The sequence below is a fragment of the Podospora pseudocomata genome, chromosome 6 (assembly GCF_035222375.1).
Source record: "Podospora pseudocomata strain CBS 415.72m chromosome 6, whole genome shotgun sequence".
Classification (NCBI taxonomy): domain Eukaryota; kingdom Fungi; phylum Ascomycota; class Sordariomycetes; order Sordariales; family Podosporaceae; genus Podospora; species Podospora pseudocomata.
In genome coordinates, this window is record NC_085890.1 from 1,885,685 (window position 1) to 1,905,822 (window position 20,138).

At 54.2% G+C, this 20,138-nt stretch overlaps 6 protein-coding genes across 6 annotated transcripts; 3 read left to right on the forward strand and 3 right to left on the reverse strand.

Annotated features, from left to right (window-relative positions):
* Positions 1 to 271: 271 nt before the first annotated feature.
* Positions 272 to 2,109, forward strand: CPA1 (Multifunctional pyrimidine synthesis protein CAD; the record flags this gene model as incomplete). The annotated part of the gene is made up of 2 exons (XM_062891862.1): positions 272 to 454; positions 519 to 2,109. The coding sequence occupies 2 exons, from the start codon at positions 272 to 274 to the stop codon at positions 1,698 to 1,700; spliced, it is 1,365 nt and encodes a 454-aa protein (XP_062740626.1). The 3' UTR covers positions 1,701 to 2,109.
* A 534-nt stretch (positions 2,110 to 2,643) lies between these two features.
* Positions 2,644 to 5,629, reverse strand: QC762_601630 (uncharacterized protein; the record flags this gene model as incomplete). The annotated part of the gene is made up of 4 exons (XM_062891861.1): positions 2,644 to 3,203; positions 3,255 to 4,871; positions 4,926 to 5,413; positions 5,469 to 5,629. The coding sequence occupies 4 exons, from the start codon at positions 5,627 to 5,629 to the stop codon at positions 2,644 to 2,646; spliced, it is 2,826 nt and encodes a 941-aa protein (XP_062740627.1).
* On the forward strand, positions 5,320 to 12,776 carry QC762_601620 (uncharacterized protein; the record flags this gene model as incomplete). The annotated part of the gene is given in 4 exon segments (XM_062891860.1): positions 5,320 to 5,532; positions 5,548 to 8,100; positions 8,259 to 10,268; positions 10,327 to 12,776. The coding sequence occupies 2 exon segments, from the start codon at positions 10,196 to 10,198 to the stop codon at positions 12,774 to 12,776; spliced, it is 2,523 nt and encodes an 840-aa protein (XP_062740628.1). The 5' UTR covers positions 5,320 to 5,532; positions 5,548 to 8,100; positions 8,259 to 10,195.
* Positions 12,777 to 13,657: 881 nt separating this feature from the next.
* Positions 13,658 to 16,128, reverse strand: QC762_601600 (uncharacterized protein; the record flags this gene model as incomplete). Its single annotated transcript, XM_062891859.1, has 3 exons — positions 13,658 to 15,335; positions 15,403 to 15,712; positions 15,794 to 16,128. The coding sequence occupies 3 exons, from the start codon at positions 16,126 to 16,128 to the stop codon at positions 14,376 to 14,378; spliced, it is 1,605 nt and encodes a 534-aa protein (XP_062740629.1). The 3' UTR covers positions 13,658 to 14,375.
* Positions 13,833 to 19,926, forward strand: UBC2 (Ubiquitin-conjugating enzyme E2 2). Its single transcript, XM_062891857.1, has 5 exons — positions 13,833 to 18,505; positions 18,557 to 18,795; positions 18,873 to 18,937; positions 19,007 to 19,231; positions 19,315 to 19,926. Exons 2-5 carry the CDS (start codon positions 18,754 to 18,756, stop codon positions 19,436 to 19,438), a joined length of 456 nt encoding a protein of 151 aa, XP_062740630.1. The 5' UTR covers positions 13,833 to 18,505; positions 18,557 to 18,753; the 3' UTR covers positions 19,439 to 19,926.
* Positions 16,498 to 18,833, reverse strand: QC762_601590 (uncharacterized protein; the record flags this gene model as incomplete). Its single annotated transcript, XM_062891858.1, has 3 exons — positions 17,774 to 18,833; positions 16,758 to 17,702; positions 16,498 to 16,695 (listed from the first exon to the last, which is right to left on the reverse strand). Exons 1-3 carry the CDS (start codon positions 17,915 to 17,917, stop codon positions 16,498 to 16,500), a joined length of 1,287 nt encoding a protein of 428 aa, XP_062740631.1. The 5' UTR covers positions 17,918 to 18,833.
* Positions 19,927 to 20,138: the final 212 nt, after the last annotated feature.

A 20,138-nucleotide genomic window follows, 5' to 3' on the forward strand; every position in this document is an offset into this window, starting at 1 on the left:
GGGCCGCAACAATGCCAATTGAATGCGCATTTTTTTGATTCCACCTCGAATTGCCGTGTCTGGAAATGGAGGCTAATGCGTTTGTGTCTTAGGATTATCTCTCAGGTCCGCATCTCTCCCAGGATATGGCTTGACTCACCGCTCTGTACTGACTAGAATTCCCAGACCATCTGTGGAGAGCCCTGAACGCTTAAGACTTCAAGTCCCGCGCTGCACTAGAATCTTACCCCGTTTTATTTTTTTATACACCAACCCACACTTAGCAGTCGACATGATGTTCACTCGCTTGGCCGCTCGTCTGCCCAAGACCACGTCGGCGTTTGCCGCCCCCAAGGTCTCTACCCGCTTCCTGTCCAAGGCTGCCGTGTCTGGAAGCAAGGGCAGATCTATGCCCGGCGTTGATCGCAGAGCCACTGCTGCGGCCTCGGGTGTCGAGGCTACCTTCACTATCAGAGTATGTCTAGTCTAGTTCCAGCATGGTCATGTTGTGTCTTTCAGAGGCTAACCTTCTAACATAGGATGGTCCCGTGTTCCAAGGCAAGGCCTTCGGTGCCGACACCAACATCTCTGGCGAAGCTGTCTTCACCACCTCTCTCGTGGGCTACCCCGAGTCCATGACCGACCCCTCTTACCGTGGCCAGATCTTGGTCTTCACCCAGCCCCTGATCGGCAACTACGGTGTGCCCTCGAACGAGCGCGATGAGTTCGGTCTTCTCAAGTACTTCGAGTCTCCCCATATCCAGTGCGCTGGTGTGGTTGTTGCCGATGTTGCTGAGAAGTACAGCCATTGGACAGCCGTCGAGAGCTTGGGCGAGTGGTGTGCCCGCGAGGGTGTTCCCGCCATCTCTGGCGTCGACACTCGTGCTATCGTCACCTACCTCCGCGAGCAGGGTTCCTCCCTTGCCAGAATCACCATCGGTGACGAGTACGATGCCGATGAGGACGAGGGTTTTATCGACCCTGGCCAGATCAACCTTGTCAAGCGTGTGAGCACCAAGGCTCCTTTCGTCGTTGCTAACCCCAACGCCGAGTTCCACGTAGCTCTTATCGACTGCGGTGTGAAGGAGAACATTCTCCGCAGCTTGGTCAGCCGCGGTGCTTCTGTCACCGTTTTCCCCTACGACTACCCCATCCACAAGGTTGCCGACAACTTCGACGGTATCTTCATCTCCAACGGCCCCGGTGACCCGACCCATTGCCAGGAGACTGTCTACAACCTTGCCCGCCTGATGGAGACCTCCCCCGTTCCCGTCATGGGTATCTGCCTTGGCCACCAGCTTTTGGCTCTTGCCGTTGGTGCCCAGACCATCAAGCTCAAGTATGGTAACCGTGCCCACAACATTCCGGCGCTCGACTTGACCACCGGTCAATGCCACATTACCAGCCAGAACCACGGTTATGCCGTCGACACCAGCACCCTGCCCAGCGACTTCAAGGAGTACTTTGTCAACCTCAACGACGGCTCCAACGAGGGTATGATGCACAAGACCCGCCCCATCTTTTCGACCCAGTTCCACCCCGAGGCCAAGGGTGGCCCGATGGATTCCTCGTACCTGTTCGACAAGTACCTCGAGAACGTCAGGATGTACAAGAGCAGCGCCTCGGTCTACCGTGACAACAGGCCATCTCAGCTCATGATTGACATTCTCAGCAAGGAGCGTGTCGGTGTTGAGCCCACCAAGTTGGCCAACGCTGCCTAAACTTTTCTTGGTTATTGGGTTGGTGCATGGGTTGGGTTTTGGGTTTTGGGGGTTATAAGCGTCTTTGATTTTTTTCTTTGGCGGGTTCATGGGCAACAAAAATTGTTTTTTGTTTGGTAGTGCTTTTATTGTGCCTAGCGGTATCCACGGCTGCAAGTCAGTTTTGCATTCATTTTACTTTTATAGTGATGCAATGTATCTTTTTTTGGATAATTCCATCTTTGTATGCTCAAGCTGAATGTGTCTGTGTTGTTGAACAAAAAGGGATTGGTGTTGACTGTGCCCCTGTCCCCTTTAATTCAGAACTCAAAACCGACTTCCATCACCTATCGTCTTCTTGTCATGAAGGGTGCTGTTGAGACCCATGACCATTCGTTGATCATAGGAAGACACTCAAATCTTGTCCCACACCTAATGACCTGCGAACACAGAGCCTTCACATGCAAGCGGTGTTTTGAATCCGTATACCTAACCATCACTTCGTGTCTGCATACTTTGAACATCATTGGTATCTTTCATTCCCCAGCCCTTTCCCCACCACTCAACTCAACCACAATCCATCTCTACCAGGTAACTCAAAAACAAATACAAACTTGATTGCAAAAAAACAACCAACCCATCTCCCCTACCCTTCATCCCAACCAGAAAAAAAAGGCTTCATCCCATATATTTTCCCCTTCCTTAGAAGACAACAAAAAAAAAATCATAACCCAAATCCCAAAATTTTCGCTATCCCAATCCAGCCCAACCATCCCGAACGCGGGTGGGGTGGTAACAGATTGTTTATGCGAGGCATGTGCTTGTCCCCGCTGGCAGGCGCCAAACGCCATACAATAAATATCCGAACTTCAAAAACCAAAACAACAAAACATCGCAAAACCCCGGTAGGTATATCAACCCCCCCACAAACTAATGATCCCATATGTACTTATCCCCCCTTTCCTCACCCACTCCCCTCCTCCCAACTATACCTCTTATCCGCCACCTGCGGCACATGAATCAACCCATCCCGTCCCTCTATCCGCTCCATGCTCTGCGGACTATTCGGCATGTCATTGTCATCATCCTCCTCTTGCTCCCCCCCTCTCCCTCCCCTCGGCGGCTGCAACAGATTTATCCTCTGAGGCACCTGTCCCAATCTCCTTCTCTGCTGCTGCTCCCCTTGTGTTGGTTGTTTCGTATTCCCCCCCCTCCCCAAAATCATCTCCCCCGCCTCCTCCTCGGTAAAATTACTCCCCAACGTCTCACTACTCCCATTATTCTCAGAGCGATAATGCCCTCCCCCTAACCTCCCCGGCGGAAGCGGCAAAGGAGAAGTCGGCGACACAGGCGACACCCCTCCATCGACCGGCTGCCCGTTCGAGTCAAAAACTCTAGTAGTCGGCGTCGGTGGTTGGGGTGGACGTTGAGTAGGCAGCTCGATATGTTCCGGCAACGGTCCCAAACAGACAATCTGGGAGTTGTTAATCGGTGTTCTTTGAAACGACGGCGGCGGTAACCTCACTGACGATGTCAGCGATGTGGGCGATACCCCATCATTTGAATCCGACCGACTCATCGACACCGACGAAGGGGCAAAAGTCTGAGCCGAGGTCGGGGAAACAGGTGAATAACTCGAGCCAGCAGGGTCCGAAGTCCTGATGTGGTGGTGGTGGTGTTGCTGGGAAGGGGGATATAAATGCAACGGCGGCGGGGCAACCGTCATAGGAGAAGGCAAATCAAACATCCTCCCCGCCCAGTCCCCATGCGGCGTCATCGGTGACGGCAACGAATTCGGAAACGAGTCGCTATTCGCATACGTCGGCGACGACGCCGGCGAGGGCGTATCTGGCGGTCGGTAATGAGCAACTCGGCTCATGTCCTGCATGGACTTTTCTTGCTGCATCACCCCCGTCGGTATCGTCATGTGCGTTGTTGACGTGGGTGTATAAGTCGGCACCGGCCCCCTCATCTGCCTTTCCAGTTTCCGCTGAGTGAGCTCATATTCGCTCATTCCCTGGGCACTATCTACCCCAACGTCGGTCTCGTCATCCCCAAGATCATGGCTGTCCAGTTCAACCGGTTCTGGCGGTACAGGCATTTCGTACACCTGGTTTTCTCCGTCTGCCCCAACCTCGACGGGTTGGGTGCTGTTGTTGTGCACTTCGTGAATTTCTGGTTTCCTTGATCTCTTCCTCCTGATGATCAACGAAAACACCTTCTTGACTGGACTCTGTGGCTCCTCCTCTTCTGTGACGTGAGCCTCGCGTTTGTCCTCGTCTGTCTCGGAATTTTGAGATTTTTGCTTTGACTTTTTCCGACGGCAGCAAAACCATATCAGACCCCCCAAAATACTTCCTGTGATGAAGGCGCTGAACACGATACCAACCGTCTGGCCAGTCCCCAGTCTGTTATTCGTCCCAGTCGGCGCAGGTGCGCTTGTGAATTCCGGGTACGGGCTATCCGGTGGCCTTGCGATGGCTTCAAGTGAGTAATTGCTCGAGGCCGCCTCGGGAAACAACGCCTGGTGAAGCGAGAACATGCTCTTATCGTAAGTAGTAATGATGTATGCCTCCTGCATAAACGCCCGACCAATGATATAGGTATTATTGTTGACCTCGGTAGTCGAACGCTTCAGCGGGAAATACGGAATGCTCGATTCGCCCCATTGAATGACGTTTCTGAAAGGGTAACGTAATAACTGCGCAAACGCCGCCGACGGAATCGTGATGTTGACCACGCCCGGAACATTAAACGGTTGCCCAAAGTTGTCGGTGTTGTCAAAGCTCGAAAGGGTGAAGGTGAAGGACAAAGACTCGTCGTTTTGAAAGCGCGTGTACTGTTCCCCTCCGCCTGCAAAAGTGTACAACCCGAGATCCTCCCTCCATGTTAGATTGAGAGCATCAGCAAAACGGTCGCATACTTCGGTCGGCAGCCACAGGTACGGTGTGGAAGAGTCGATGAAAGCCTCGATGGAATCATCCATATTGACCAACGTCCGACTTGTTGATGTCCAATTAGCAGCCGGGGCCTTGTCCTCGTCTGTGATTTGCGCCGTCACACCACGCAGGCGAACAAGAGGAAGTCGCGTGATCGGATCGAGGGCAAAGTTGTTGCCGTGAGGGACGAATCGAAGCCTATCGTACCCCCCCAGAACCAGAGAGGCAACTGTGCCACTACCCTTCTTGCCATCTTGAATAGTGTTAGTACGTGTTGGTGATATCTTTCCCGCACATGACAACTTACTCTCTCGGTAGTAGGCGCCGGCGGTGTACCCATAACTATGACTGGGAATAGCGCCATACACCTGGGCAAGCTGAGGGATAAAAGGAGTTGAGACATTGGAGCCGAACTTCCCAGGCGTGACACCAAGCCCAATAAACCCGCTGTAATACTGCGTGTCGTTGATGGCGGCCACCAATGTGTTCTCGAGGAGCGTCGACACCGAAGTCAACGTGTTGACGAACCCCAAGGTTTCCAATCCATAATCACCATTCCCCCCCATTCCCGTGTGGTTCATGCCCAGCTTCCAAGCCCCCAATGGCTGCCATGATTCCGACAGCGAGGAGTTGAAGACACCACCCCGAGCATTGATGCAGATTTGAACCGGATGACAGCCACCGCTAGATATCGTCCAGATTTCCGACAAGGCCGTCGATGGCGTGAGGTAGACAATCTCGGCGGGCGAGCCTATCACAAACATAAAATTGGACCATGTGCCGTCGATACCATACCTGCCAGCAGTGTCAGCAGTGACTACCTAACGCAGAGGGGAGCCATGACACAAACCATTCTCCAGAAGGCTGGATCCAGAGAGGAGCAGCCGGTGGCTTGGTGGCAGCGGCATCGTCAGCAGTAGCAGCAGCAGCAGCAGCAGCAGCGAGTCGTGACGCGGACAGCAGCAGCAAGATGTCACAGATGACAGCGGTCGAACGACAGGGCAACCGCATTGTAGCAGCACCCTACCCTGACCCGATCTGACGGCGCTGGGGAAGGGGTGCGCGCGCGTGCAACGACGGTCTGTCACGAGAGCAGCGGTCCTAGGACATTTGCGACGTCTTCTTGTTGTGCCATGGACTACAGGTCGTTGTTAGTCTTTTTGGCAGGCCCGGGCAGGTGAGGATTGGAAGAAGGCAGTGAGTAATGGGTGAGGTAGGTAGGTGGGTAGATGGATGGATAGGCTCAGCCGTCGGTAGACAAGGCAAGGCAAAGGCAGGTTTCACTCAGGGCCTGGGGTAGGGGGCCAACAAGGGGGGAGCAAGACGAGAGGGAGAGTGGAGGATAAGGGAACACACACCCGGTATGCGGGCGCACCGTGTCTGCGTCTCTGCGTCTCTTCTGCGTCTGGCGGGACGAATGATGAGACGGCGGGAAATAGGGAATGCCAGTCGGAAAACAAGAGGCCAGCGATCAGCACTGCAGTCGACCCGGCTATGGGGGTCCAACGTGACCCAGGCCTGTGAGTAGGTTTGAGATAGGTGTTGACGGAGAAAGCGAGAGCGGGTGGAATTGGCAGCACTGGAATGCCCTGAGGTGGTGGTCCTCCCTTCCTTCCTTGGGTGACATTCTCACGCAGTCCATCATTCTGAAAAGTTCCGTCAGAGCAAAACGAAACGCCCCCGCCTTTCCGAAAGACGGTAAACCTAGGACAGCGAAGCGACAGGGGACTGCTAAAAGCGCTGAGAATGCTTGGAATCCTCTAATCCTCTATCAACAACGCATGCACCCGTCCGTTTGTTCCTCCGAAGTCCCGCACCTAGCCCGGCACTTTTGCTGTGGGAAAGCCGTCAGTTAATTGCCCAGCGAAATGATGTCCTCAGCCATGTCTGAGAATCGCGAACCCCGGCACGTGGCTGCGACCGCCGTCAGATCTCCAGGTGGCTGATCTGATCTCGACGACGTCCTTTTTTTACTCCTTGACAGGGTTCGTCTGATGTGCATGAAATCGTTCTTTCTGTGCCCCCGCCCTGCTCTAGAAACCTCCCCAGCCGAAGCCCCAGATCAGCCACTCACAACCGCCAGACTCGCACACCACCGGCCAGCCCGCCCAGAATCCATGATCGATATCGTCGCCGCGCCGCTCACGGAGTGTGGGGAAACAACGGGTGGAAAAACATGGCAGACCTGGAATCCCAATCTTAGCCTCACCTCGGTGGAGTTCTCCAACGAACGCTGGAGCGAGCGCGCCGTTTTTACTGACTAGCAGGCATCAGGGCACTTGATAAAATGCTCTAGCATCGGACTTCAATTTCTCATCCTTTACGAAGAAGAGAGCATCGTGATACCATTCTGCAAGTCTCACACGAGAAGAACTCTGTACTCTGTACAACAGCCATTGCCACCACCACCGCCGCCGCCGCTGCCGGGATCGAGATAGGGACCTCGCTTGTAAATCTTGGGAATCGCAAGTGCCGGACAGTAGCTCGCCTTGGTTTCGGACCCTCACGATTGGGAATTCCTTACTTCAACAGCGAAACAGGCAGCCAAGCTTGAGCTAAAAAGCAACCGATCAACTCATGCGTTTCGAGCTAGGCCTATCTTTTATGGACGTGAGGCCCCAGTTCCCAAACTCACTCTCAAGGTTCCACTGGTGGTTATCGACGACACATCTCAACCTCCCACACGGGCTACAGCGGCAAGCAATGGCTGTTATATTGGTCAAATATCGGTGGCAATGAAGCCCTCCATCCTCACGGACCTCAGTGCCGCTGTTTGGCTGGCATGAGAGAGAGGAACCGAGGATGCATCAAACACGGCAGAGGCAATCTATTTCACCACTTACAGAAGGCGAGGGGTCACTCTGGCTAAATTCGATACCACCTATTTTACCGAGCCACCTCGCAACCAAACCTTTCCCTTTAGGCCACCAGAGAGTCCGGACCATCCACACCGGCCCAGCACATGACGCTTTCTGTTGATTGCTCTCTGCCCACCGCACCGGCCACCCAAGACGGCGGCAAAACAATCTCGACATTTGTTGGCGTGGTGCCGGCTCAAGAGGACGGCAAAAGCCTGCACGACCTGCCCATCGCGGACTCCGTCAGGCCTGAAGAAGCAGGTTGTCGATGAAGCCGTCACCACCTCGACCTGCGGTGCGTTTTCAGTTACTGGTGCCCAAAGAGGAAGGCGTTTCGTCTTCTCTGGCGTTCAGCCATGCATGCGGCTCACCTCCGGCAGTCACTCGTCATGAACTGCTGGTCAGAAATGCTGTCGAGCTTCGTCATTCCAGACACCAAGCTCTCACACATCCAAGAAATCTCTGAAACTCTCTCAGCTCAGCTGCTGACTTTGTTATGCATCGGTCGTTTTTCTACTCTCGCTTGCCCGTGCAGCTCATTGGCTACGAGACGGTCTGCTACCCATTGTAACGTGAGTCGCAAAGGACTGACGAGAATGGGGGAACCGTTTTACGTTTTACGCGGTATGGCATTTTTTGATGTTACTCGGTACCATGGGTCCAAACCCCCGTTAAACAAACAACCGAGATAACTGGCGGCTCAAGGCCTCAGACAGGATCCTCTCATTCCAAACACGGTCAGCAATCTGTTGAGACAAATCTGACTGGTTGTGCCCTCGCAGATCCAAGACATATGATTGTATGTAGCTCACAACCCAAAACAGACAGGGCGGGCACAAGCCTCAGCGGAGTTGCGGGAGTCTAGCAGACGCCACAATTCGTCTTGCCAGATATCGAGATGCATATCCCGATTCCCCCTGTCGGCTGACCGGCAGCTTTTCTCGCCGTCTTCTGGCCCCGTGTGTCGAAAGGTCTGTCAATTGCCGAGCTCAGCCAAGAAAGCCAAGGAGGCCACCGTGGACCCTAGTCAGGCTTCTCCAGATGTCGATCGGCTTTGCGCACGTTATCATCCCCACCAGCTCAGCGCTACGGAGGAAGGCCCCGAAGGAGAGCATGAACATGATAAGATTGTACCCCATTCTGATGTTTCTGCACGGTGTTGTCAACATCAAATGATACCAAGTTCTATGGGAGAGATAATGATGAACGCAGAAGAAAAAGGGGCATATGTAGCTGCCCGGCCGCCTCTGCCTATCGTTGCAGCTGTGGGATCGAGGGTGGGCGGACCGAAATGCCCCCTCTGAACCAAAAACCGCGTCTTTTGTGGTTGCAGCAGCGCCATACAGCTGGCTATGAGAGGGTGAGGGGGGGGGTGGGGAAGGGGGAACACAGAGGGCGCAGGTACGGGAATAACGCAGGCTGCCAGCACGACCAGCGCCAGAGGGCTGCGGAGGGAGTAGAGTCTGGTACTGCCTCCCCAATGTGGTGCTCGGCAGGTCTGGGCAGGGTGGACTTCGATTCCATCGTTCGGTTACACTGATTTCGGGCTGTAGCTGACATTAAACGAGTCGCCGACCTGGGAGGTTGCCATCCAACTGAGCCAGTAGTATGCGCATCATTTATTAACTTGCCCTTCCGGCCCAGCCCGAGCCAGCCATCGTCCCTCTCGTTTTTCCCCGACTCAACGACGAACCTGTTGCTGCATAATAGATAGCCACCACGCGGAGAGCCTTCCGTTCGGGGGGTGAGAGGGAGAGCTGTTTTGGGAAACTGTGATGGGACGTGGTCGTCGATGGCGACGTTGTGAGATGTTGGACCAGAGGACAGAAACAGACAAGGCTCGGAACATTTTCTTTTGTTTTCAAGAGCCAAGCATTTTTACCTTATCGAACGTCTTTTCACTTGAATCAAAACGGTCAGCGCTGGGCCCAAGTCGGTCCAGCCTCTTCTCCTCCCGCGCTCCCGTGTCAACCGGTAGCTGGCAGGTCTGGGGCCAAGAAACTGGCCAATCGTGGATCTTGACCCGATTCACTCAAGTCCCGTCCCCTCGGAGTGGGCTGGCATGGCTGGCCGAGCAGGGGGGAGAAAATACCCTTGTCCCTCCATCGGGTGCTTCGTTGCCCCTTGCTTGTCCATCGGCCCTTGGCAAGCCTTTTCACCCCCGGATCTCTCTCTCTCTCTCTTCCTGCTTGCCCAGCCTTGACCCTCTTGCTCGTCGTGGCTGGCCCGGCAGCTTTCCAAATGATCGTCCCACAGTGTTATTATTAGGCTCAAACCTAGCGTTGTGGAAAACGGAGCGTGTGTGAGGAGGAAAAGACCTTTCAATCAATCTTGGATCTTGTGGCATGCCGGGGAAGCGATTTACACAGCAATCATTTTGATGCGCGGTGGACAGACGCCGGGTGGTTGTGTTGTCTCAGGGCTTGGATAATACCCGTCCGACTCCCGAATCCCTTGCAGGACGTTGTGTTTTGTGTTCGACATCCACCCCAGTTCCCGTGGCCTTTTTCCAACATATCTCGAACAGTGCTGCTTTCTATTCCCCCCTTCGAGGCGCCATGGTTTCAGTGTCCTGATGTCAGTATACCGATACCGCGGCTGAGGTGCATGGATGAGGTGGACAGGGCCCTACATCATCATCACTCAACGATAGATTGGTCCTCGTGGCAAACTGTGAAGCTTTTTTCCCTCAGCATACGATCCCCCACGATATAGCAGCATGGTTGGGGGTAGGCGGTTGCTGCTTTCGATCGCGGCGCTCTCTGGCGCTGGCCTCAACAATGGAGTTGAAGGTGAGTTGACGCTCTCATCATGGGTGGTGAGCCTTTTGTTCTAATGGAAGACGAACAGCTCGGTTCAGGAGGCAAGATGGAGCAGGTGTCGATGTCGTCCAGAACGCCACAACACCAATATCAGAACCAACAACACCAGTCATCACATCAACTCCTGATCCACCACCAACACCAATAGACTTGCCTGGCACACCTACTACCTTCACAACCACTAAGAAGGTGCCGCCAATAGGGCCGCCTCGACCTGGGGTATCGGCTGCGGGCATTATCGAGCTTGATGAGACCATCGGAGTGGACGATGAGGAGGAAGTTACTGTACTTGGCGGGGGTCTTTTGAGGCTGACTGCCGCATCGAACGCGCAGCCTACGCCAGCAGAGGAGGAGTATGTGTATCCGGGGGAATACGGCTCAGGTGGGACGCTGACGACCGACACCAACGCCTTCACACGGACTGTGCTCCCGACCAGGGTATCAGTTGTGCCGAATTTGGGGACCGTCAGAGGTCCGCCGCCAGTCGAAACGACAACATCGATTATATCTCCTCCGATCAGGACGCCACCAACAAGGCCACCTGCCATCCCAGCCCCGGTCGCGGCCCCGCAAGATGGGGTTCAGAATATTGATCTGGGCGATCCCTTGCAAGAGACGCCAGCACCAGAAGAGCAGGAGCCGGAGCCAGAACCGGAACCGGCGCCCGCACCAGCACCCATGATACCAGGTATTCCGGGAGGTGGCCGTCCTGCCGGTCCTCCAGTAAGGACGTCAAAAAGTGTAGTAACCGCAATCGTCACGGAAATCGACCTGGGGCATGGTAATCCCACTACCACGCCATCTACATCTACGTGGAACGGGTACTCTAACTCGACCTTTGTGACGTCGGTGCTGTACCCCAACCAAACTACACCACATATCTCTACGCCCACAGCCACTCTTAGCTTTTGCCAACCTTCAGACTTGACTATTCCCCCTACGGTATGGTCGATTGTCTACACAAGCACGCTGACTTGGTTTGGCAACCCTGAGGATTACACGCCTGAGTATCCCCCCATCTCGACCCCGCCGGTTTCATCGTGTGTTCCGTCACCACCCAGGTTGACCGTCTCGCGATGCTCGTCTACAAGCACCGGAGAGGAGAACACACCTTGTTTTGTGACGGTCACAGCGTCCACGTCTTATCCCTGGGGCTATGGACCACAGACAAGCACTGTGCCCAACACTGTCACTTTTGTCACGACGGACAAGAACCCGGCTGTGATTTACACCTCCATGAAGCCACCTAATTATGGTGTTACCCAACCGCCACGGACTCAAGCTCATCATGAGTCCCTCACGGAAGATGGCGCTGCTTCTCCCATCTCGACGCCGTCGTACGGCTCTGAGCCCAATAATCCTGGCCCTAACAACCCGAGCAATCCGAACAACCCAAGCAATCCTAACAACAGCCCGAGCAGTCCAAACAACCCCAGCAATCCCTCCAACCCAAACAACCCAAACAACCCAAACAACCCAAACAGACCCCAACCCATCGAAGAGTCCCGCTCAGCAACCATAACCCGCTCCCCGGTAACAGTAATAATCCAACCAACCGCCATCGTCATAAACGACAACACAATCAAAGACAACACGACGAAAAAAACCCAAGTCGTCATCGTCTCAGGCGAGACCTTTACGATCGACCCAACAAGGGTGGTAGGCGCAGACACAACCATCGACCGCGTCACGGCCACAGGAGGAGGGGTGTACTACCCCCCCACGCCCACCACGACCTCCTTACGTGGCGTAGAAGTAATCCTGACCTCGTCCCGGGTGATAATCGGTGGATCAACTTACACCTTCTCCCCCACCTCCACCATCGCCGTAGTCAACGACGAGACATTCACCATCGGCCCCACGGCGATCGCTGCCGGGTCACAAACCCTCAACCTCCCTGCTGCTCCTGTTCCGACAGAGGTCGTGGTGGTGGGAGGGGAGCTGATCACTGCCATTGGCCCCACCTTGGCCGTCATCTCTGGGAGTACGATAACTTATGGTAGCACCGTCTCGACGACGACTATAGGGGGTGATGTCATTACTTTTGGTCCTGGGGGTGTGACGGCGCATGGGACGATCACGCTTGGGGGGAGTGCCGCAAGACCGGGGGAGACGCAGTATGTCGTTGCTGGGGGCGCGACTATCACCAAGATTGGGGCGAGCGTGGTGGTGGTGAAGCAGACTACGTATACTATCGGGCCGGCGGCGGCGGGGGGGATGGGGGATAGGACGGTTACCACTACTGTTGGGGGGGAGGTGATCACCATTGGGCCGGAGGGGGTTGTGGTCGGGACGACGACGATGGGGTTTCCTTTTGGGCCTACGGTTGTTATCACGCCCGGGGGGAGGGGAGGGGGGGTTGCTGCTGCTACGGGGGTTGTGGAGGGGGAGGATGAAGAGGATGGAGGGGTGGCGGTTGGGATCAGCCGGGGGATGTTGTTGGGGGTGGTGGTGGGGTGGTTGGCGTGGATGGTTTGAGACATCCATCCGTCCGCTATTGGGATAGGGAGTTTATGGAGTTCTTGGATTGTTATATCCTGTATTGTGTGAACATGAAAAAAAATGGGGTGTTATGGGTGGGTTTTGGCTCTTGGCTTTTACTTTTCGGTTTTTTTTTTTGGTACGATTGGAGAAGTATTATACCCCGGGGATGAACTCAACGGGGGGTGTATTGTGGGAGAAATGTACAGCTTGACTTGTACAATTGAGATAGGGGAACAGCAGCAGTAGTAAATAGCTGAATTGGGAGGAATGGTATGAAATATTATGGGTTTTAAATGCATTGTGAGAGCTATACACCGACTGTGATATCTCTGAGGGAAACATGCAATTCTGACACGGCCCGGTTTCTGGCGCCAGCAACATCAAGATTCGAGGGAAAGCATTTTGGACTATCAATGGATTAAATCTGGCCTTCTAGAAGTACACCGAAACATGAGGGACTACGTGATAAACAGCAGCTGTCAAACCACATCATCTTTTAAACGAAATATTCACAATACCCCCCATTGAACACCTGCCTACCTACATACATGCAACTCCCTTCGAGAACCCTTCAGCACCTAAAATCAGGGTCAAACCAAAGGAGGGTACCACCCGGCTCCGACTCCCATCTCCCACGAGCTACTCCATCTCGGCAGTAGTGCAAAATGACACCTCTTCTCATCCCGCTCACACCATGAAGGACCAAACCAGCCACACCGCACCACCCACCCACCCACCATCTGTCTACGGTACCTACACACACACACACACACACACGAAATTTCCAAAAATAAACCACACATGTTCGCGGTTGCAGATCTACGACACTCTGCAGTATCTTGCTTTACACATCTCACACGCAAATGTATACAACGTTGCTAGTCTACCACCCTTCCCCTTCCATCACTCATTGATGACAGAGCTGTTTGGTGATGATTACTTAACCCTTCTGTTCCCACCTCGGACGCACGGCTCTTTCTTGTACGCACCAACTCACAACCTAATGTTGGATTCTATCCCCATGTTCCACGGCAGTTAGAGGGTGGTAAACCTCTAGCTACCACACCTTTGAACAGGCTTCCCAACATGCGGGATACTCGTTGGACAGGAAAGGTCCTGATGAACAGATATCAAAAGCACCCGTATCCGATCCACATGCCTCCGGGGACAAGCCTTAAAATCCCTGATTAGACACCCGACATTCGAACGCTCGTATGCTGTCTAGCAACCCCTATCCCCCCTATCCACAACATTGCCCCAAGATCCGATTGGCATCATGAGCCTCGTGCTTTCCAGCAGCTTGGTCATCTAAATAGACATAAAACAGTGCAGGTGTCACAACCTCAAGCCACAACCTCGTAAAAGCCCCCGTGGTCAAATGCTGTGTTATCATTACTCCCGTGCTGTGTCATACGAAATCACCAGAGATAGTTCTCGTTCGTCTTTCATTCACCTCATCGACCATACAAGCTCCTCGCCATCGCCTAACCTTCCACAATCCCCGTCACCCACACCACCATCCTTAACCCTCATGAACTCTAACCAACCATACTCAACCAAAATCCCATTCCCATACCAAGAAAGCCGAGTATCTCAGCTCGAATCCCTCACCCAACCAGGACACTCCCCAAACTCCCCCACCACCTCCCCCTCCCCCCTATCTGCAGCCTCCAGCCCCTCCTCCCAGCTCTCCCTAAATCTCTGCCCAAGCGCTTCATACACCCCAGGCCACCCAGCCCTGACCGCATTCCCCCCGTACCTCTTCGCCCCCTCCACCGCAAACTTCCCCTGCTGCCTCGCAATAAACCCCTGCAGCAACCCCCCGTAAACCAAGCCCGCAACAACACTCTCGACACTGTCCACATCCGGCTTCTTATTCCCAAAAATCAACCCCTCGGACGGCATCAAGTACTTCGGCCCCCCCGGCGGAGGGACAAGTTCCCCAAATCCGGCCCGAGTATACCCCTCGAGCAATCTCTGCACATACGTCGCCGTAGTCACCACATCCTCAAAAGCCAACGAAGCAGCCTTATTACCCTCCCCCCCCTTCCCCCCCACCGCATCATCCATCATCCCCGACCTCAACAGAAACGTCTTCCTCGTCAGCGACCTCCAAAGCAAGGGCTTGAGACGATACAGAAAAACCAGATACAACCCTCTCTCCCACAACCACTCCCTCTTCCCCTCCAACGCCGCCCGAAACGCCACAAAATTCCCCGACCTCACCGCCCGGCATATTGGGAGGAAAACCTCCCCAAACCCAGCCGCGTCCGGCCGGGAGAGGAGGTTCACCGACGGGAACCGGCCGCAGAGCATGTTGGAGGGGATCCACCAAGTGAGAATCTGGCGCCGGTGTTTGAGAAAGGAGGTGTGGCACTGCCTGTAGGCCTCCTCGAGGCACATGTGCGCGCGAAAGTAGTGCGCGTTGTCAAAGTTGAAGCGGCCGAGGTAGTAGAGGAAGGTTACCCTCTGCGAGGCCGGGTACAAGGCCAGGGCTGGGCCAGAGGTGGAGAGGTTGGTGAACATTTGGACGGCGAGGTGAGATTTTTCGCACTGAATATAAAAAAGGTCAGGAGCTACGGTGGGAAAAAAGAAAATTAGGGGAGAAGGGGGAGCTTACGGCAAAGAGGAGTTTAAGAGTTAGATTCGCAAAGAGATAAACCGCCACCTTTTTCCCCTTTGGCGGCGCCCATCTCGTGCTGGAGCGGTCACCCAGACAAGACGTGAAAAACTTTTGGATAATATCCGCCGCCATCTCAACAACCGACTTGCTCTCCCCGTCACCCGTCTCATCCCCTTCTATCAACGCTAGAACCTCCGGCTGTCTAGTCAGGCTCATAACCAGCTTCGACAGGGATTCCGACAAGGCCATGCTCGTCGGAAGGAGCATAACACCATAGGTCGGATTAGCAAGCGCGTTGGCGCATGATCTGTTGTCATTTTCCATCAGTTTCCTCTTCTTGAAACCACAAAAAAAAAGAAGAAAAAAGAAAAGAAAAAGGATTACCGACATCAACAGCTCACTGAGCCTAGTGTAAACATTGACAACATCGTCAAAGTTCACATCGCGCCAGTACTCGAGGTAGTCCTTGATGAAGGAATTAAACCCCGGCCACGGCGACCCCTTCCCCTCTGGCACGTTATCTTCCTCTGGAAGACAGTTGTCGACGAATTTCTCGAGGGCGTCGCTCCCGTTGTCTGGATAGTTTGATCTGATCTCGTGCGCCAGGTTGTAGTATATATCCGGGACATCGTTCTCGACCTGCAGCCAGTCTTTGAGGCTGGCGCCGTCTGCCTCGAGGGCAAAGCCGCGAATCTTGGTCAGGAATTGGATTGCGAGACTCATGATGGGCGATGAGGACGTGAGTTAGTAAGTGAGTGAAAGTGCTTTTGGGTGGCACTCAAGGCGCGACTTGGCGGTTCATTGCTGCGTAGGCCACATCAGTGTTGAAAAGTGGAAAATATTACAAGGTCGTGTGATGGGTGTTTGTGGTTTGGGACAACAATAGCAATGAATATGGCTGAGTAGATTCTAAGGCAGGGCGGTGGGAATTAAACAAGTGAATGAGATCCACTCAGTTGAAAGACAATGCAGGCCACGGCTGTCTGTGGCCAACCCTAACCCTGCTATATACACTTTTCCACGCCAACCATTCCCGAGTGATTCATCACATGCCGTTGGATCAATCCTTTCATGACAGCATTATCATCATACTCATACAGACTCGATTCTCTGCACAACCATCGCTGTCGCGGCACCTCCGCCGTTGCAGATAGCCGCAACACCGTACTCACCGGGCTTCAGCTGGTGAAGCAAGGTGGTGAGAATGCGCGAGCCCGAGCTGCCCAGCGCATGGCCCAGCGAAATCGCTCCACCAACAGGGTTCACCCTCGCACCCTCCAACCCCAGAATCTACCTGGCCGTTAGTGGAACGCACGAACTCGTGGGGATGGTTTAACAACGGGCTTCCTTACCTTCTCGTTAGCCTTGATCACAGCGGCGAACGCCTCGTTGAACTCCCACACAGCCACCTGGTCCTTGGTGATGCCAGCCCTTTCCAGAGCAATGGGAACAGCCTTGGCCGGAGCGACAGGGAAATCAATGGGGTCCAGGGCAGCATCGGCGGAGCTGACAATGCGCGCGAGAACTCTTGAGCCGGAGCCGTACTGCTGCGCAATCTCCTTGCTGCCAAGCACAAGGGCACTGGCACCATCGTTGAGAGTCGACGAGTTCGCGGCAGTCACGGTGCCAGTTCCGTCACGGACGAAGGCGGGCTTGAGCGTGGGAACCTTGTCGAGCTTGATATCGAGATACCCCTCATCCTCGCCAACGATGACGTCGCCCTTCTTGCCCTTGACAGTAACCGGCGCAATCTCATCAGCAAAGGCACCAGCCTTCCAGGCGGCCTGTGATCTCTCGTAGGACTGGATCGCATATTTATCTTGCTCCTCGCGGGTGAGCTTGTACTTCTTCACCGTGTTCTCGGCGCAGTTGCCCATGTGGAACTGGTCATAGACGTCGGTAAGACCATCCTTGATGAGACCGTCCTCCATCTTGACATGACCAAACGGAGGCAGATTGCTCGCGCGGGGCACGTAGTATGGTACTCTCGACATGTTCTCGAAGCCGCCGGCAACCTGAGCCTCGGCCAGACCCAGCTGGATGTTTTGCGCCGCAAATGCCACAGCCTTCAGACCAGAAGCGCAGACCTTGTTGATGGTGATAGCCTCGACGGAGGGAGGAAGTCCGGCAAAGATGGCGGCCTGGCGCGCCGGGGCCTGCCCAACCGAGGCCTGGAGGACATTGCCCATGTAGACATCGGTGATCTTGTCGACGGGCACCTTTGACTTCTCGATGGCAGACTTGATGGCGACGGCGCCGAGCTGTGGCCCGCTAACATTCAGGAAAGCGCCGTTGAACTGCACAAGCTCGTATTAGAACGTCATACGAGCATCACCTGAAGCTTCGTAGCACACTCATAAAGACATACCTTTCCTGTTGGTGTGCGGGAAGCGCTCAAGATGTATGCGTCTCGAATCTCCTTGCGAAGGCAAGCTTGTGAAGAAAACAGCCGAGCCGAGCCGCTTTTAAGTTGCGGCGACAGGCGTAGCGCCCTTGACATCATTGCCGTCATGATGGATGTGGCAGAGAGTTCGCTCAACGGAAAGCTAAATGCAATGACTGACAAGACAAGAAGGCTAGACCAGGACCAGAGGCAACGAGGGGAAAATCACTTGTGGACAAGACATGATCGGAAACGGTCGCCCTTCCCGAGGGCCAGCTTCTTTAAAGAGCACCGCCAGCACTGGCACACATGCGGCACTCCTCGGCTTATGACGGACTGACGGGATGTGCACGGGGAGTTTTGCGGAGGTGGGGACTATGATGGAGGAGCCGGGGAAACAGCCCCGCCATGGAGTTGGGGGTGCCGGGATGCCTTAAAGCTTTGGAGAGTTCGTTGAGATGTAACGGTTTGTTGCAGCGGCTGTCCTTTTGATACTTTCAAGAAGCTAGGTAGACCGAAGAAGGCCAGGACCAAACATGGGAAGCATAATCTACCAGATGAAGCAGAGAGAAAACACCGATCTACAGCGGCCTTTTCAGTGGCGCCGAAGACGCCCAGTTGGTGCTCTGGGTCTTTGATCGCACGTGCCAATGCCTTTTGTTAAGCAACGGTTCAATTATGATTGGCCAGAGTCACCTAAATGCACATAGCTAATCGATAAGAAATGCCCCCACTCGACAATGGCACCCATCCACTGACACCAAGAACAGAGCTTCTTCACTCTCCGCCGCCGGTTCCGCCCCCCATCGCCGTTGACATACCATAATCAACCCACTGCTGGACGCCCTGCCCACTGATTTCTCACGCGCCGAGACAACCACAAGCTACCATCAACTTTCCTTACCCATCGCTGGAGACCCTCCTACCTACACCATCGAGTGTCATCCTGCGTCTTTCTGGAAAACATGTCGACGGCAGCCCGCAGACGTCTCATGCGAGACTTCAAGGTACGGCGACCCTACCAACACCTCCAGCATGAACAAGACGTGTTTCGCGATGCTAACCTTCGGCTTCCGATTTTCAGCGCATGCAAACCGACCCTCCCGCTGGCGTTTCTGCTTCTCCGGTTCCAGACAATGTGATGACTTGGTGAGTAAAGCTCTTCACCGCCAACCCAAGTCCATCAGCGAACTGGATTACCAACCAACCCATCATCAGGAATGCCGTCATTATTGGACCCGCCGATACTCCATTCGAAGACGGAACCTTTAGACTCGTGATGCATTTCGAAGAACAGTATCCCAACAAGCCGCCCTCGGTCAAGTTCATCAGCCAGATGTTCCATCCCAACGTCTACGCCACCGGCGAACTCTGCTTGGATATCCTCCAGAATCGCTGGAGTCCCACGTACGATGTCGCGGCTGTTCTTACGAGTATTCAAAGGTTCGTGGAAGGTTACAGGTGGACATAGCGGACACAGCAGGGAGCTTGACTAGATGGTAATGGCTGACACGGCTTGGGTACAGTTTGCTCAACGACCCGAACACGGGATCCCCAGCGAACGTCGAAGCTTCCAATTTGTACAAGGACAACCGTAAGGAGTACACGAAAAGAGTCAGGGAGACGGTGGAGAAGAGCTGGGAAGACTAAAGTCATAGGTTGGTTAATGGAAGTGGATTGGACGAGCTGAACAGCAGCTGCCCCTACTGATGCTCGATATATTGGGGGCTGTTTTCAGCGGTGTCATGGGATTAGGACTACAAACCGGAGTTTGCGGTGTTTTTGGCCACCTTCGAGTGGGGATTTGTGTGTTTTCAACAGCATTCTGGCAGGCAAAGGCATATTCGTTTTGTCAGGCGTTTGGTTCGTGCAACAAATAACTTGGTCTATTGCTCGCAAGGGCGTGTGGTTGTCAAAGTGAGAGGGAGCTTGATTTTGTTAGGGACTACAACAGGTTGGGAGGCATAGGCAACGGCGGGGTTTGTACGGAGTTGGGCCCCGCACGCATATAATCTGATATCAGTCTAAGCAACAAAGCCTACAAGCGGTGATTTTAAGTGCCCTGGAACCATTTGCTTCTCATCGTTCTGGTAGAGGTACTCCAGATGCCCACTCTTACTAGCTTCCCGAGACAATGCCATGGTAAGCTCGGCCCACCATACAATTACAGGGGCTTTCCGTCTGTACTCGCGAGGCACGGGAGCCGGCTTGCAGATGTCGGCAGAAGTGGCTCGCATTGAGCTGGTACTGACGGTTAATGGTGGCAGGCTGTCGTGAGGCTGTCATCTGCAATGCTGCCCGCTGCAATCGGCCGGCAAGAGACCCACGTCTAGTGTTGGGCAGAGTGGCA